This window comes from Zootoca vivipara, chromosome 9, assembly GCF_965207765.1.
Source record: "Zootoca vivipara chromosome 9, rZooViv2.hap1.1, whole genome shotgun sequence".
Classification (NCBI taxonomy): domain Eukaryota; kingdom Metazoa; phylum Chordata; class Lepidosauria; order Squamata; family Lacertidae; genus Zootoca; species Zootoca vivipara.
Genome location: NC_142592.1, coordinates 16032103 through 16045250, shown reverse-complemented (window position 1 = coordinate 16045250; position 13148 = coordinate 16032103). Strand labels below are relative to the sequence as shown.

Sequence of the window (13148 nt, the reverse complement as noted above, 5' to 3'; positions counted from 1 at the left end):
GAAGGGGGGGGGAGGGTTGAGCCACCAGGAATCTGTACTTTATGTCCCATGCCTGCTCGCAATGTGTTCATTAACCACATGCCCATCTTGTTTGTTTCACCATAGGAAAGCTGTAAGTTAAAACTATGGAAAATCGAGGGGTATTCTAAGGATACAGCCCTGGGGGGAGCGGTAAAGCAACACCCATTAACTTCTGCACATCGACATTGCTAGGCCACCTTCACGTAGCTAAAAAACTTTCCTTCCACCAAAAACAAAACAAAACAAAAATAGCCCCACAGAGCGATAGTTCAGGTTGCCCTTTGAACCCAGCTCCGTCGATTTTCTAAAGGTCTTGTCTATCTGAGCAAGACTCCTTAGGACAATGCCTGTGGCTGAACTCGGAATCTGACACAAAGTTGGGGGTCTCTTACTGAGCTAAGGCACCTCTCAAACGGGTAGGAAACAAGCGGGCTGAGTGTTTACTCACAGCTTGGCAACTCTATTTCCATTTTGTGTGTTGGGGGGGGGGAGCCCGTATATTTAGGCTGTGGTTACATTTGCACCATCATTTCATTTCGTTGCTTACTTTCTCTCATACCCTCCACATTTCTCCGGTGAAAATAGGGATGTCCTATTCAATAGTAATAGTAGTTTGTTTGTTTTTTAAAAAAAGGTAAAAGGTAAAGGACGCCTGGACAGTTAAGTCCAGTAAAAGGCAACTATGGGGTGCCGCACTCATCTCACTTCAGGCCAAGGGAGCCAGCGTTTGCCAACAGAAAGCTTTTGTGGCCAGCATGACTAAACTGTTTCTGGCGCAACGAAACACCGTGACGGAAGCCAGAGCGCACAGAAATGCCGTTTACCTTCCTGCCACAGCGGGTACCTATTTCTCTATTCACACAGGTGTGCTTTCGAACTGCTGGTTGGCAGAAGCTGAGACAGATCAATGTGAGCTCACCCCGTTGCATGGATTCGAACCACTAACCTTCCAATCGGCAAGCTCAAGTGGCTCAGTGGTTTAGACCACAGTGCCATCTACCCCCTTTATTATAAAAACATAACAAAGCATTCAACGTTGTTGTTTTTTTAAAAAAAACCTTCCCTATACAGGGCTGCCTTCAGATGTCTTCTAAAGGTTGTATAGTAGTTTATCTCCTTGGCTCTGGAGTAGCATAACTCCATGTTGTTGTTGTTTAGTCGTTTAGTCGTGTCCGACTCTTCGTGACCCCATGGACCATAGCACGCCAGGCACTCCTGTCTTGCACTGCCTCCCATAGTTTGGTCAAACTCATGTTCGTAGCTTCGAGAACACTGTCCAACCATCTTGTCCTCTGTCGTCCCCTTCTCCTAGTGCCCTCAATCTTTCCCAACATCAGGGTCTTTTCCAAGGATTCTTCTCTTCTCATGAGGTGGCCAAAGTATTGGAGCCTCAGCTTCACGATCTGTCCTTCCAGGGAGCACTCAGGGCTGATTTCCTTAAGAATGGATAGGTTTGATCTTCTTGCAGTCCATGGGACTCTCAAGAATCTCCTCCAGCACCATAATTCAAAAGCATCAATTCTTCGGCGATCAGCCTTCTTTATGGTCCAGCTCTCACTTCCATACATCACTACTGGGAAAACCATAGCTTTAACTATACGGACCTTTGTCGGCAAGGTGATGTCTCTGCTTTTTAAGATGCTGTCTAGGTTTGTCATTGCTTTTCTCCCAAGAAGCAGGCGTCTTTTAATTTCGTGACTGCTGTCACCATCTGCAGTGATCAAGGAGCCCAAGAAAGTAAAATCTCTCACTGCCTCCATTTCTTCCCCTTCTATTTGCCAGGAGGTGATGGGACCAGTGGCCATGATCTTGGTTTTTTTGATGTTGAGCTTCAGACCATATTTTGCGCTCTCCTCTTTCACCCTCATTAAAAGGTTCTTTAATTCCTCCTCACTTTCTGCCATCAAGGTTGTGTCATCTGCATATCTGAGGTTGTTGATATTTCTTCCGGCAATCTTAATTCCTGCTTGGGATTCATCTAGTCCAGCCTTTCGCATGATGAATTCTGCATATAAGTTAAATAAGCAGGGAGACAATATACAACCTTGTCGTACTCCTTTCCCAATTTTGAACCACTCAGTTGTTCCATATCCAGTTCTAACTGTAGCTTCTTGTCCCACATAGAGATTTCTCAGGAGACAGATGAGGTGATCAGGCACTCCCATTTCTTTAAGAACTTGCCAAAGTTTGCTGTGGTCGACACAGTCAAAGGCTTTTGCATAGTCAATGAAGCAGAAGTAGACGTTTTTCTGGAACTCTCTAGCTTTCTCCATAATCCAGCGCATGTTTGCTATTTGGTCTCTGGTTCCTCTGCCCTTTCGAAATCCAGCTTGCACTTCTGGGAGTTCTCGGTCCACATACTGCCTAAGCCTGCCTTGTAGAATTTTAAGCATAACCTTGCTAGCGTGTGAAATGAGCGCAATTGTGCGGTAGTTGGAGCATTCTTTGGCACTGCCATTCTTTGGAATTGGGATGTAGACTGATCTTCTCCAATCCTCTGGCCATTGCTGAGTTTTCCAAACTTGCTGGCATATTGGGTGTAGCACCTTAACAGCATCATCTTTTAAAATTTTAAATAGTTCAGCTGGAATATCATCACTTCCACTGGCTTTGTTATTAGCAGTGCTTTCTAAGGCCCATTTGACTTCACTCTCCAAGATGTCTGGCTCAAGGTCAGCAACCACACTACCTGGGGTGTACGAGACCTCCATATCTTTCTGGTATAATTCCTCTGTGTATTCTTGCCACCTCTTCTTGATGTCTTCTGCTTCTGTTAGGTCCTTACCACTTTTGTCCTTGATTATGGTAATCTTTGTACGAAATGTTCCTTTCATATCTCCAATTTTCTTGAACAGATCTCTGGTTTTCCCCATTCTATTGTTTTCCTCTATTTCTTTGCATTGCTCATTTAAGAAGACCCTCTTATCTCTCCTTGCTGTTTTTTGGAAATCTGCATTCAGTTTCCTGTATCTTTCCCTATCTCCCTTGCATTTTGCTTGCCTCCTCTCCTCCGCTATTCGTAAGGCCTCGTTGGACAGCCATTTTGCCTTCTTGCATTTCCTTTTCCTTGGGATGGTTTTCGTTGCTGCCTCCTGTATAATGTTACGAGCCTCCATCCATAGTTCTTCAGGCACTCTGTCCACCAAATCTAAATCCTTAAACCTGTTCCTCACTTCCACTGTGTATTCATAAGGGATTTGATTCAGATTGTATCTTACTGGCCCAGTGGTTTTTCCTACTTTCTTCAGTTTAAGCTGGAATTTTGCTATAAGAAGCTGATGATCTGAGTTACAGTCAGCTCCAGGTCTTGTTTTTGCTGACTGTATAGAGCTTCTCCATCTTTGGCTGCAGAGAATATAATCAATCTGATTTCGATGCTGCCCATTTGGTGATATCCATGTGTAGAGTCGTCTCTTGTGTTGTTGGAAAAGAGTGTTTGTGATGACCAGCTTGTTCTCTTGACAGAACTCTATTAGCCTTTGCCCTGCTTCGTTTTGAACTCCAAGGCCAAACTTGCCAGTTGTTCCTTTTATCTCTTGATTCCCTACTTTAGCATTCCAATCCCCTGTAATGAGAAGAACATCCTTCTTTGGTGTCATTTCTAGAAGGTGTTGTAGGTCTTCATAGAATTGGTCAATTTCACTTTCTTCAGCACCGGTAGTTGGTGCATAAACTTGGATTACTGTGATGTTAAAAGGTCTGCCTTGGATTCGTATCGAGATCATTCTGTCATTTTTGAGATTGCATCCCATTACAGCTTTTGCCACTCTTTTGTTGACTATGAGGGCCACTCCATTTCTTCTACAGGATTCTTGCCCACAGTAGTAGATATGATAGTCACCCGAACTGAATTCACCCATTCCCTTCCATTTTAGTTCACTGATGCCCAGGATGTCGATATTTATTCTTGTCATCTCATTTTTGACCACATCCAGCTTACCTCTATTCATGGTTCTTACATTCCAGGTTCCTATGCAATATTTTTCTTTACAGCATCGGACTTTCCTTTCGCTTCCAGGCATATCCGCAACTGAGCGTCCTTTCGGCTTTGGCCCAGCCGCTTCATCAGCTCTGAATCTACTTGTACTTGTCCTCCGCTCTTCCTCAGTAGCATGTTGGACGCCTTCCGACCTGAGGGGCTCATCTTCCAGCGTCATAACTTTTATATGCCTGTTGTCTTTGTCCATGGAGTTTTCTTGGCAGGGATACTGGAGTGGCTTGCCAGTTCCTTCTCCAGGTGGATCACGTTTAGTCAAAACTCTCCACTATGACCTGTCCATCTTGGGTGGCCCTGCATGGCATAGCTCATAGCTTCTCTGAGTTATTCAAGCCCCTTCGCCACGACAAGGCATTGATCCATGAAGGGGCATAACTCCATACCCTCCAACATTTCTCAGATGAAAATAGGGACGTCCTAAGGAAAAGCGGGACATTTTGGGATCTAATAAAAAACTGGGGTGGCTTCTGTAAATCCAGGACTGTCCATAGAAAATGGAGGGTCTGTTCTCTTCAGACTTCAGGCAAAAGTTGCAAAGGGAAAACACACATTATCTGGCTGGCTGGCTGGCTGACAAAACAGTGATGTTGCATAATGTTGTTATGGCTCCCATAGAGCATTGAGTGGCTATGAAATAATACAGACTCGATACCGTTCTCGGTGCCAAAGTGCTTGAAGCATGTAACAAGGCTTTGATGTTGCTAAAGCACTTTATCTGAAACAGACTGAGGGGGCTAAAGGCGGGAGGACAATGTATGCAGGGTACAGCAATATTGATCTTTTTTAAAGAATAAAATAAACCCGCAACACGCCAGTCTGAGATGTCTCTTCTAAAGTTTTGGTCTGGAAGCTTGACTGTCTCAATGTGCCTTTGTAGCTTTTGAAAATACCTGTTGTAATTTCTGCACTTGGCAATATCCTTGCTTATATTTTGTCATTTTGGTAGGGGGCAGTTGTCTTCCACTCATAAAATAAAGATGTGCCAACTCGCATCCTGTTGCTGACATGCAAGAAAAACCTATAAAACAATATTCTCCTTTTGTCTGTAAGTCACCAAAGATTTTTCAAGGTCTTTATAAAAGAATTCCGGCTTGTGCCATCACCTTTCCTGAATCTCGAGCGGGGAGCTCACCCCAAGAACTTTTAAGTTGACAAAGATTGTGGCTTTTAATGTATATTGGATAAACTCTATATTACTAAGCCATGATTCACACATTATTCCTTTGCTAAAATGACCCCATTCACTGAAGTGGCAAACGATGAAACGTACAATTTAGCTGAAGGATCAGATACTGAAGTCCATTCCGTATGCATTTGTTCATGAAGTCCAAAAACAATCCATTCGTAGGTTATGTAATTAGATAAGACGACATGGGTTGACAAGGATTTCCGGAATATTTTATCCTTGTTTCGCCTTTCTGCGCTTCACCAGTGGTATGAATTCAAATGTGATGATACATGACAATGGATCTGTAGTATTATGGTGCATAACCTATGGATGGATGGTTTTTGGACTTCATGAACAAATACATATGGAATGGACTTTAGTATTTGAACTTCTGCATTGTGGAATTACTATTGGACTACATTAACAAATCACATGTGGAATGGACTTCAGTATCTGACCCACTGGGTCTTCTGATCCTTCAGCTGAATTTTATGTCTCATAGTTGTTGATATGTTGACATGATACAGTAAATATCAGATTTTATTTGTGGTATAACGCAGCCGGTTACGTTGATTGTGTTGCAGTTGTATCTTGTACGTAACCTAAGGTTTATTGTTGTGTTGTCATGATACATGGGGATGTCTTATACATGGAAAAATACAAAATAAAAAAATTCCTTCAGTAGCACCTTAAAGACCAACTAAGTTTTTATTTTGGTATGAGCTTTCGTGTGCATGCACACTTCGTCAGAACACAAAAGCTCATACCAAAATAAAAACTTAGTTGGTCTTTAAGGTGCTACTGAAGGAATTTTTTTAATTTTGTTTCAACTCAGACCAACACGGCTACCTACCTATAAATGGAAAAATACAGTACAATTTTTTTAGTTGTTTGACTGGATAAAAAATGGATAATGATTGGTGTGAGTCTGTTACTTTGTATGGATGACTTCCTGGGGAATCTTCTTTTTTCCTTGTTCTCCCCATTTATAGGCTGCCCCAACCCTGTCAATCCTTCATCTTCACGCTACTGAAGAGCTCACTGGGGATCCTCCAGAAAAAAGTTTTGGTTAAAACTTTCTCTTAGGGTTGAAGGGGAAAGTAAGTGGTGAGGCCGACCTTTCAGAAACTCCAACAGCAAACTAATAGCTGTTAGAATTGCCTCTGAATCTGCACTGAGAACTCACCTGGAACTCAGAGATGACAACCTGCCACTCTTTCGCTGCATCATTGTAGGGAGTCAACGTTGCCCCATAATGGTCGCTTGTTCCCACCTGCTGGCAATGGAATGAATACTCTGCAGGACCAGAGATGGAGGGGGCAGTAAATATAGCCATTTCCTTGTTGTCTTGTTCAATGTGAACAAAATCTAAAGTGAACCACTTTCGAGCAGAGCCTACATAGTCCTTGTTGGTCATCACAAAACTAGAGAAAGGAGAAACATAGAATGCATCTATTCATTCTGCCGCGGCATCTTTTCCTTTAGGAATTACTGGGTGGCTGTGAGATAGGATTACGCAGGCATATTTGGGTTTAAGAGATGTCTCTTCGAACGTGCCATTCGGTTTAGTAGCGACAATGAGACCCCAAATGTTGTCTCGCGTGCTGCAGGAAATGAAGGATACAAGGGTGGAGTTCAGTGGTTCATACGTCCCCCCAGATATACTCGCAGAGAGGCTACAGAATTTCTGGGTTTGAGCCTTCTGCTGACGGGTAAGGGCAATGGAGAGAAGGGAACAAGCTGGTTCTCCTTGGGAAGAAGAAAAGAGGCTTCTGTTCCTTAAGGAAAGGGGCCATGTGTGAATACGGATAAAATCATTGAAAAGCCATTGAGGCGAGCACACGAAAGCATGGGCATGAGGCAGGAGTGTGCTTCTAAACACTGAACCAAACAGGAGAGGAAAATACTTATGCCCTCCCTTTATAAGCCTGCAAGAACTGCAGCACAATTTGGGCCTTGCCATGTGATTCCCATTTCCTGTCTCCTATCCTGCAGCTTCCGAACAACAACAACAACAATTTTATTATTTGTACCCTGCCCATCTGGCTGGGTGGTGGTGGTAATAATAATAATAATAATAATAATAATAATAATAATAATAATAATAACGGTGGTGATGATGCTGAGGCAAAGGCCTCAGATTCAATTCCAGGCACCTCTAGGAAAAGGCTCAGGTAAGAGATGCTGGGAAAGCCCTCTGCCTTCAGATCCTGGATAGCACTGCCAGTCAGAGCAGGCAATAGTAGGATAAATGAACAGATAGTCTGATTTACTATAAGGCAGCTTCCTTTGCTCCTAAGACATGCAACACTGGTTGCATGATTCAGCGGCGTTGCATTTCTCCCCTTCTCCGTTTTTTGTTTGTTTGTTTGTTTTTCAAGTGGCTCGATGTGATCGTATGCAATAAAGCACAATCCACCAACTGTTTTGAAATTATCAGGGTCTATACCAAATCAAGAAATGGGATGATAGGTTTATCTTAACGGAAAACAGAGGAGCATATACTGTATGTTAAATGTGAAGGGAATAACTTGATTGAACACCTAGGGGCAGGTATTGCTCCCCCGCCCCGCCAGCAGACTGGAAGCCTAGGTAGCTGGAGCAGATTTGTAATAAATAACACAATAATCATGTTTTCCAACTTAGAGGGGCCTGTTTACAGCTCATGATACTTTTTGCAATGTGAGTTCTGCAATGGAAAAGCTCTTCTGTCTGTCAGCAGAGGGTTATTTTTTTACTAATTTTTTTCCCCAGGATCGTTCTGTGTTGATTACAAGTCTTTCATTTGGCCCGGTGCCTGAGGCTATTCTAGTGGAAGAGGCTGTGATAGGGAATTGCTTACTTTGGTGAACCATTCGCTGCCCAGTTAATAGGACTCTGAACCGCAGTGAGGAAAGATTTAAGCTTTTTAATTTGGAATCATCTCCGTTTTATTCTATTTACTCATACCCGAGGTGGTCTTTATTACTTGTTACAAATTTCCGGCCAGACATTCTAGCTCGACCTCAATCCTAAACTGCCTTTTCCCTGAAGTACCATATAATCCATTTGCTAATGCACTTTCTGAGGTAGGGTTGAAGACCCAGGACATGTAGCGGCACTAACGGCAAGTGAAATCCATCCTTATTCAGAGTGATTTAAGGAGAAATGCTGGCTTTGGGTAAGAAGAAGAAGAAGAAGAAGAAGAAGAAGAAGAAGAAGGAGGAGGAGGAGGAGGAGGAGGAGGAGGAGGAGGAGGAGGAGGAGGAGGAGGAGGAGGAGGAGGAGGAGGAGGAGGAGGAGGAGGAGGAGGAGGAGGAGGAGGAGGAGGAGAAGAAGAAGAAGAAGAAGAAGAAGAAGAAGAAGAAGAAGAAGAAGAAGAAGAAGAAGAAGAAGAAGAAGAAGAAGAAGAAGATTTTTATTACTTATACCCCGCCCATCTGATTAGGATGCTCCAGCCACTCTAAGGAGCTTCTAGCACATATAAAAGCATAAGAAAACATCAAACCTTTTTTTTAAAAATCCAGTATGGGACTGCCTTCAGATGTCTTCTAAAAGTTGTATATTGGGTCCTCCCTAACAAGGGCATGTGTTGCGGCAACCAAACCCTGTGTTGTGGGTGGGAACATTTGGCCACAACACCCTATTGGAGGTCCCTCGATGCCGGGTGCAATTTGACCAATGGGATGCCAGCTAAATGCTATCGAGGGACCTCTATTTAAGCCCATGCACGTGTCCCTCAGCTTCCTCTTTGGGGCTCAGTGCATCGGAACACCCGCCCACCTCTCCCTATATTTAGGGCTTGTGCTTGACCTTGCTATGCCGTCGTGTGTCACCTGTCTTTGGGACAGGGGCACGGCAGGAATTTTCCCCACTTGGTGGATTGGCTGGTGCCATTTGGGTTTCGCCTGCCATGTAGGAAATCGTCACAACTTGTAAGGTTGCAGATAGGTTCTGGTTCAGGTGATAGGGGTGGCAGAACGGTCTGGCCATCCCTATGTGATGGCTATTCCGTTAAAAGAATCAAGGGACTCATTGGTTGGTCAACCCTGAGAGGGGTTGTGCCCTAAGCCGGAGTCCAGGGGGGCATCTGGCTGGTGGACTGGCATGACCCCGCCTTCCACTGTGCCGGGTGCTCACCCAAGGCTGACCTATGGTGTGCCCTGGGTCAGCGTTACCTGCAACGGTGCAGGGAGCTAGACGAACCAGAGCCTATGCAACCACTCACTTGTGGCCTAAATTCTGCCAAAAACCAAACCCAAAATTTGAGTCTTGTCTGAATTGATTTGGGGGTGGTTAAAAGGTCTACACATGCAAACAGTTTTTTATCTCCTTGACATCTGATAGGAGGGTGCCACTGACAAGAAGGCCCTCTGTCTGGTTCCCTGTAACTTCACTTCTCACAGTGAGTGAACTGCCAGATCCTCAGTGCTGGACCTCAGTGTCCAGGCTGAACGATGGGGGTGGAGATGCTCCTTCAGGTATACAATGGTACCTTGGGTTAAGAACTTAATTTGTTCCGGAGGTCCGTTCTTAACCTGAAATCTGTTCTTAACCTGAGGTACCACTTTGGCTAATAGGGACTCCTGCTGGCCCCGCACCACCACCATGCAATTTCTGTTCTCATCTGAAGCAAAGTTCTTAACCCAAGGTACTATTTCTGGGTTAGCGGAGTCTGTAACCTGAAGCGCCTGTAACCTGAAGCATCTGTAACCCGAGGTACCACTGTACAGAGCATTTGTTTGTACGCTACATCACCTGGCTCCGTTGCAGATATAATCACCCAGCAGGTCCTCCTCACAGCCCTGTTTCTATGTTTCCACAACTGGTCCAATGATATTTGGAGGAATAAAACTTGAATACAAGCAATAGTGGGTAGACTATCGCCATTAGTTTCTGTTTGCCTGGGATTTTGTAGACTTGTGGGGAGATAAGAGGAAGTCCCATTTTATAAGCGGAAAGCACCTCGACATTCGTTCAAAAAAATTGTATACCAGTAAGTAAATTAATTCATAAACATACCTGATTGTCAGATTCTCAATGCCCTTCACTGGGTTGGTGTATTTTAACGACAACCTGGCAAGGGGGTCGGGGAGCAGGGAGAGATGCAAGAAAATGTTACACCATATAATTTTCATATGAACCATTTTCATTTTGTTTTAAATAGGAACACATCTACATTGGTAGGTGAAGAGAAAGAGATGGCGGAGCAGAAAATATTGCAAAGCAGACAGCTGTTTCCTCATCTCCCTTTCAAACAAAAGGGGGAATATATTGAAGACCTTGGTCTATGGAGTTATTTACAGCTCACTTAAATTCAAGTGGTGGCAAGGATTCCCTGTAACGACACCTTACAATGAAATTATTGCCTCGCGTAATGTTAATGGGAGTTTTGATCGTGGGGGTGGTTGTGGGGACCAAGACATTTGAATAAAATGAGGGCACAGGCAGTAAGAGAAGTCATGTGGATGAATAGAAGTCATGCATAATTATTCTCTTGGAAACGAACAGTGAAAGGAAGACAAAAGAAGCAGCTATGTTGGCACAACTCTCTTTTTTTGCACCTCATACATACATATAAGCTGAACTGCTTATTAGCTTTCTTCTTCTTTTCCATGAAAATAATGGATCTGGACACAATTCTGACTTGATGAGAAAGAGTTTGGAAATGGGGCACGGAAAGGTCCTACAGTGTTTTTTCGCTCTGAAATAGCAGCTCTCTGGGAGGAGACATGTGCTGCGAGGGGAAATTACCCTAGGCGTTCTGAAGTTCACACTCCTCTTTATTCACTAGGGAAATGTTCTTTGTTTCAATGGGAAATGTCAGGCCTGGGCCAATGTAATGCAGAGGCTCCCTGATGTAAGAGAAGAATTCAGATGAACACACACACACACACACACACACACACACAGAGAGAGAGAGGTTCACAGGGATTTGTGATCTAGCTGCACACACTACCACTGGCATGCGCAAAACGGCGGTTCGGGCCTCTTTCGGGTTACGAACTTTTCGGGTTACGAACTGCGACCTGGAACGGATCGCGTTCGTAACCCGAGGTACCACTGTATAAGAAAGACAGTCAATTAATGGCAAATCAAGTTATACATAAGATATACTACGTATGTTTCTAATGTAAGAAAGTAACTTTTGACCTGTAAAATATTGGAAAACTATCATTTCCTCCCAAAATTCTGTCTCTCTTGAAAACAGAACCGGGGTGGGGGGAGAGATCTGTTAACTGCAAGTTTTACATCTTTAGGCTGTACCAAAAACGTCTTATCCAAGACCTGAAATCAAAGGCTGGCTTTCAGTGGATTGAAAAAGGTATTTGCTGGGGGAAGCTTGTCCATCTCTAATTTTTTAGCAAGTTGACAGCCTCAGTTCTCCAGCTGCAAAGCAGTTAATAGTCTACTTCGTAGAGTAAATTAATAAGAAGGCTTGTAAAGCATTTTGGACACTTAAAATGCAGAAGAATAGAGATAACCAAAGCTATGCGAGCTATGCAATTTCATGATTGTACCTTAATCTGATCTTTCTGGGACTTTGATTTCAAGTCTTGGCTAAGCTAAATGGTAATGCTATCTGGGACAAAAAATAACAATAAATCAGCTTCCTCAGTCAACGTACCATGAAAGACAATTAGCAGTGAAAGTCAGGCTACTCACGTGGCATTGGTCTCCAAACAAACGGAATCGCTGGTATCCACTTCGTGAGATTCAAATGTGCGATGTGTTAGATTCATGACAGTGCCACCGGCTGTAAAGTTTAAATCTGTGGCATAAAAAAGGATGCACGTGCCATTGGGGCCTGTCCCACTGGTTATGTTTATTGGGGCATAGAGATTAGCTCCTTGGTTTTCAACAGACATTAGGTGCCTTCTGCTCTGCCAGGCTACATCAGGTCCCACTGGTACCTAAAAGAGAATTCTGCAGATTATTTCAACAGAAAACAAAACCTTGAGGTGAAACATAGATATTGAGTCAAAGCTGGCGGTTCACATGCTCTGCTTTCCTTTGGACCACATCAGCGAGGTTGAGAGGGGGGTATTGTCGTCTGGGCCATGGGTGTACCCAGGGGGCAGAGGGGGCAGCTGCCCCCCGAAGCTAAAAAGGAAGGGGGGGTAAAGGTATAAATTACAGCTCGCGCCACAAGCTGTAGCATCGCACTTTTTTTTTTCCAGTGCAAAACATGGTCAGCAGGGAAAAGTGGTAGCGGAGAACCGCGTGACCGCTGCCTCCCCTCCGGGGGGCATGAACATCATAGCCAGCCAATCGCACGAGGAGGAAGCGCGCGTTCCCGCCTCTTTCCCCTCCCACCTGGCTCCTGAGCTGCTTCGGTGGGGAGGGGTGTGTGTGTGCGCGCGCTTCACCACGGTCGCCTCCGCCACAGGATCGGGCTCCGGAGCGACCGCTCCGCGCTGAGGAGGAAAAGCCTAGCTAGAGGAGCCTGCTGCAGCGGCTCCCCTCGTCCTCTTCGCCCTTGTACTTGTGGGCAAGTTCGGCGGCAATCGGTGGTCGCAACTTGGCGTTCGCAGCAGGAGCGGAGCGAGTCTGAGAAGAGGCGGCAAGGGCAGGAGAGAAAGCGCTTGAGTTGTGTTGTGTGCGAGGGAGAGAGCGTGCACATGTTTCCTCCCCCTGCCACGTTCGCCAGGCTCCTCTCCGCCTCTCTCTCTCTCTCGGGGTGACCACCCCCTCTCCTCCGGGGGGCATGGACGTTGACCATGCCTCCTGGGGGATCCCGGCCACCTCATCGCCAGCCAGCCAATCGGGTGGCTGGGGGGCATGGCCAGGCCCCGTGGCTTGCCTGCCCCCCCCCAGTTTTGATCCTGGGTACACCCATGATCTGGGCAGCCCAGGACCTCCATACACCCTGCCCAGGCTTGTGCCCCGGGGAGGTCACTTTGGTGCAGTTTGACTTCACCCCTGGAGGCGCACTGTATTGTCTCTCGAGACAGACAGGTGCCAACAACAACAGTTGCAACT

At 45.0% G+C, this 13148-nt stretch overlaps 1 protein-coding gene across 1 annotated transcript in view; it reads right to left on the bottom strand.

The window, feature by feature from the left end:
- LOC118091110 (V-type proton ATPase subunit S1-like) overlaps window positions 1–13148 on the bottom strand; it is a 50170-nt gene that overhangs the window by 2837 nt on the left and 34185 nt on the right. The window contains exons 7-9 of the mRNA XM_060279567.2: window positions 11832–12079; window positions 10188–10241; window positions 6373–6610 (exon numbers count right to left, since the gene is read on the bottom strand). Of these exons, the coding sequence (XP_060135550.2) occupies window positions 6373–6610; window positions 10188–10241; window positions 11832–12079 (540 nt within the window). The remainder of the gene's footprint in view (window positions 1–6372; window positions 6611–10187; window positions 10242–11831; window positions 12080–13148) is intronic.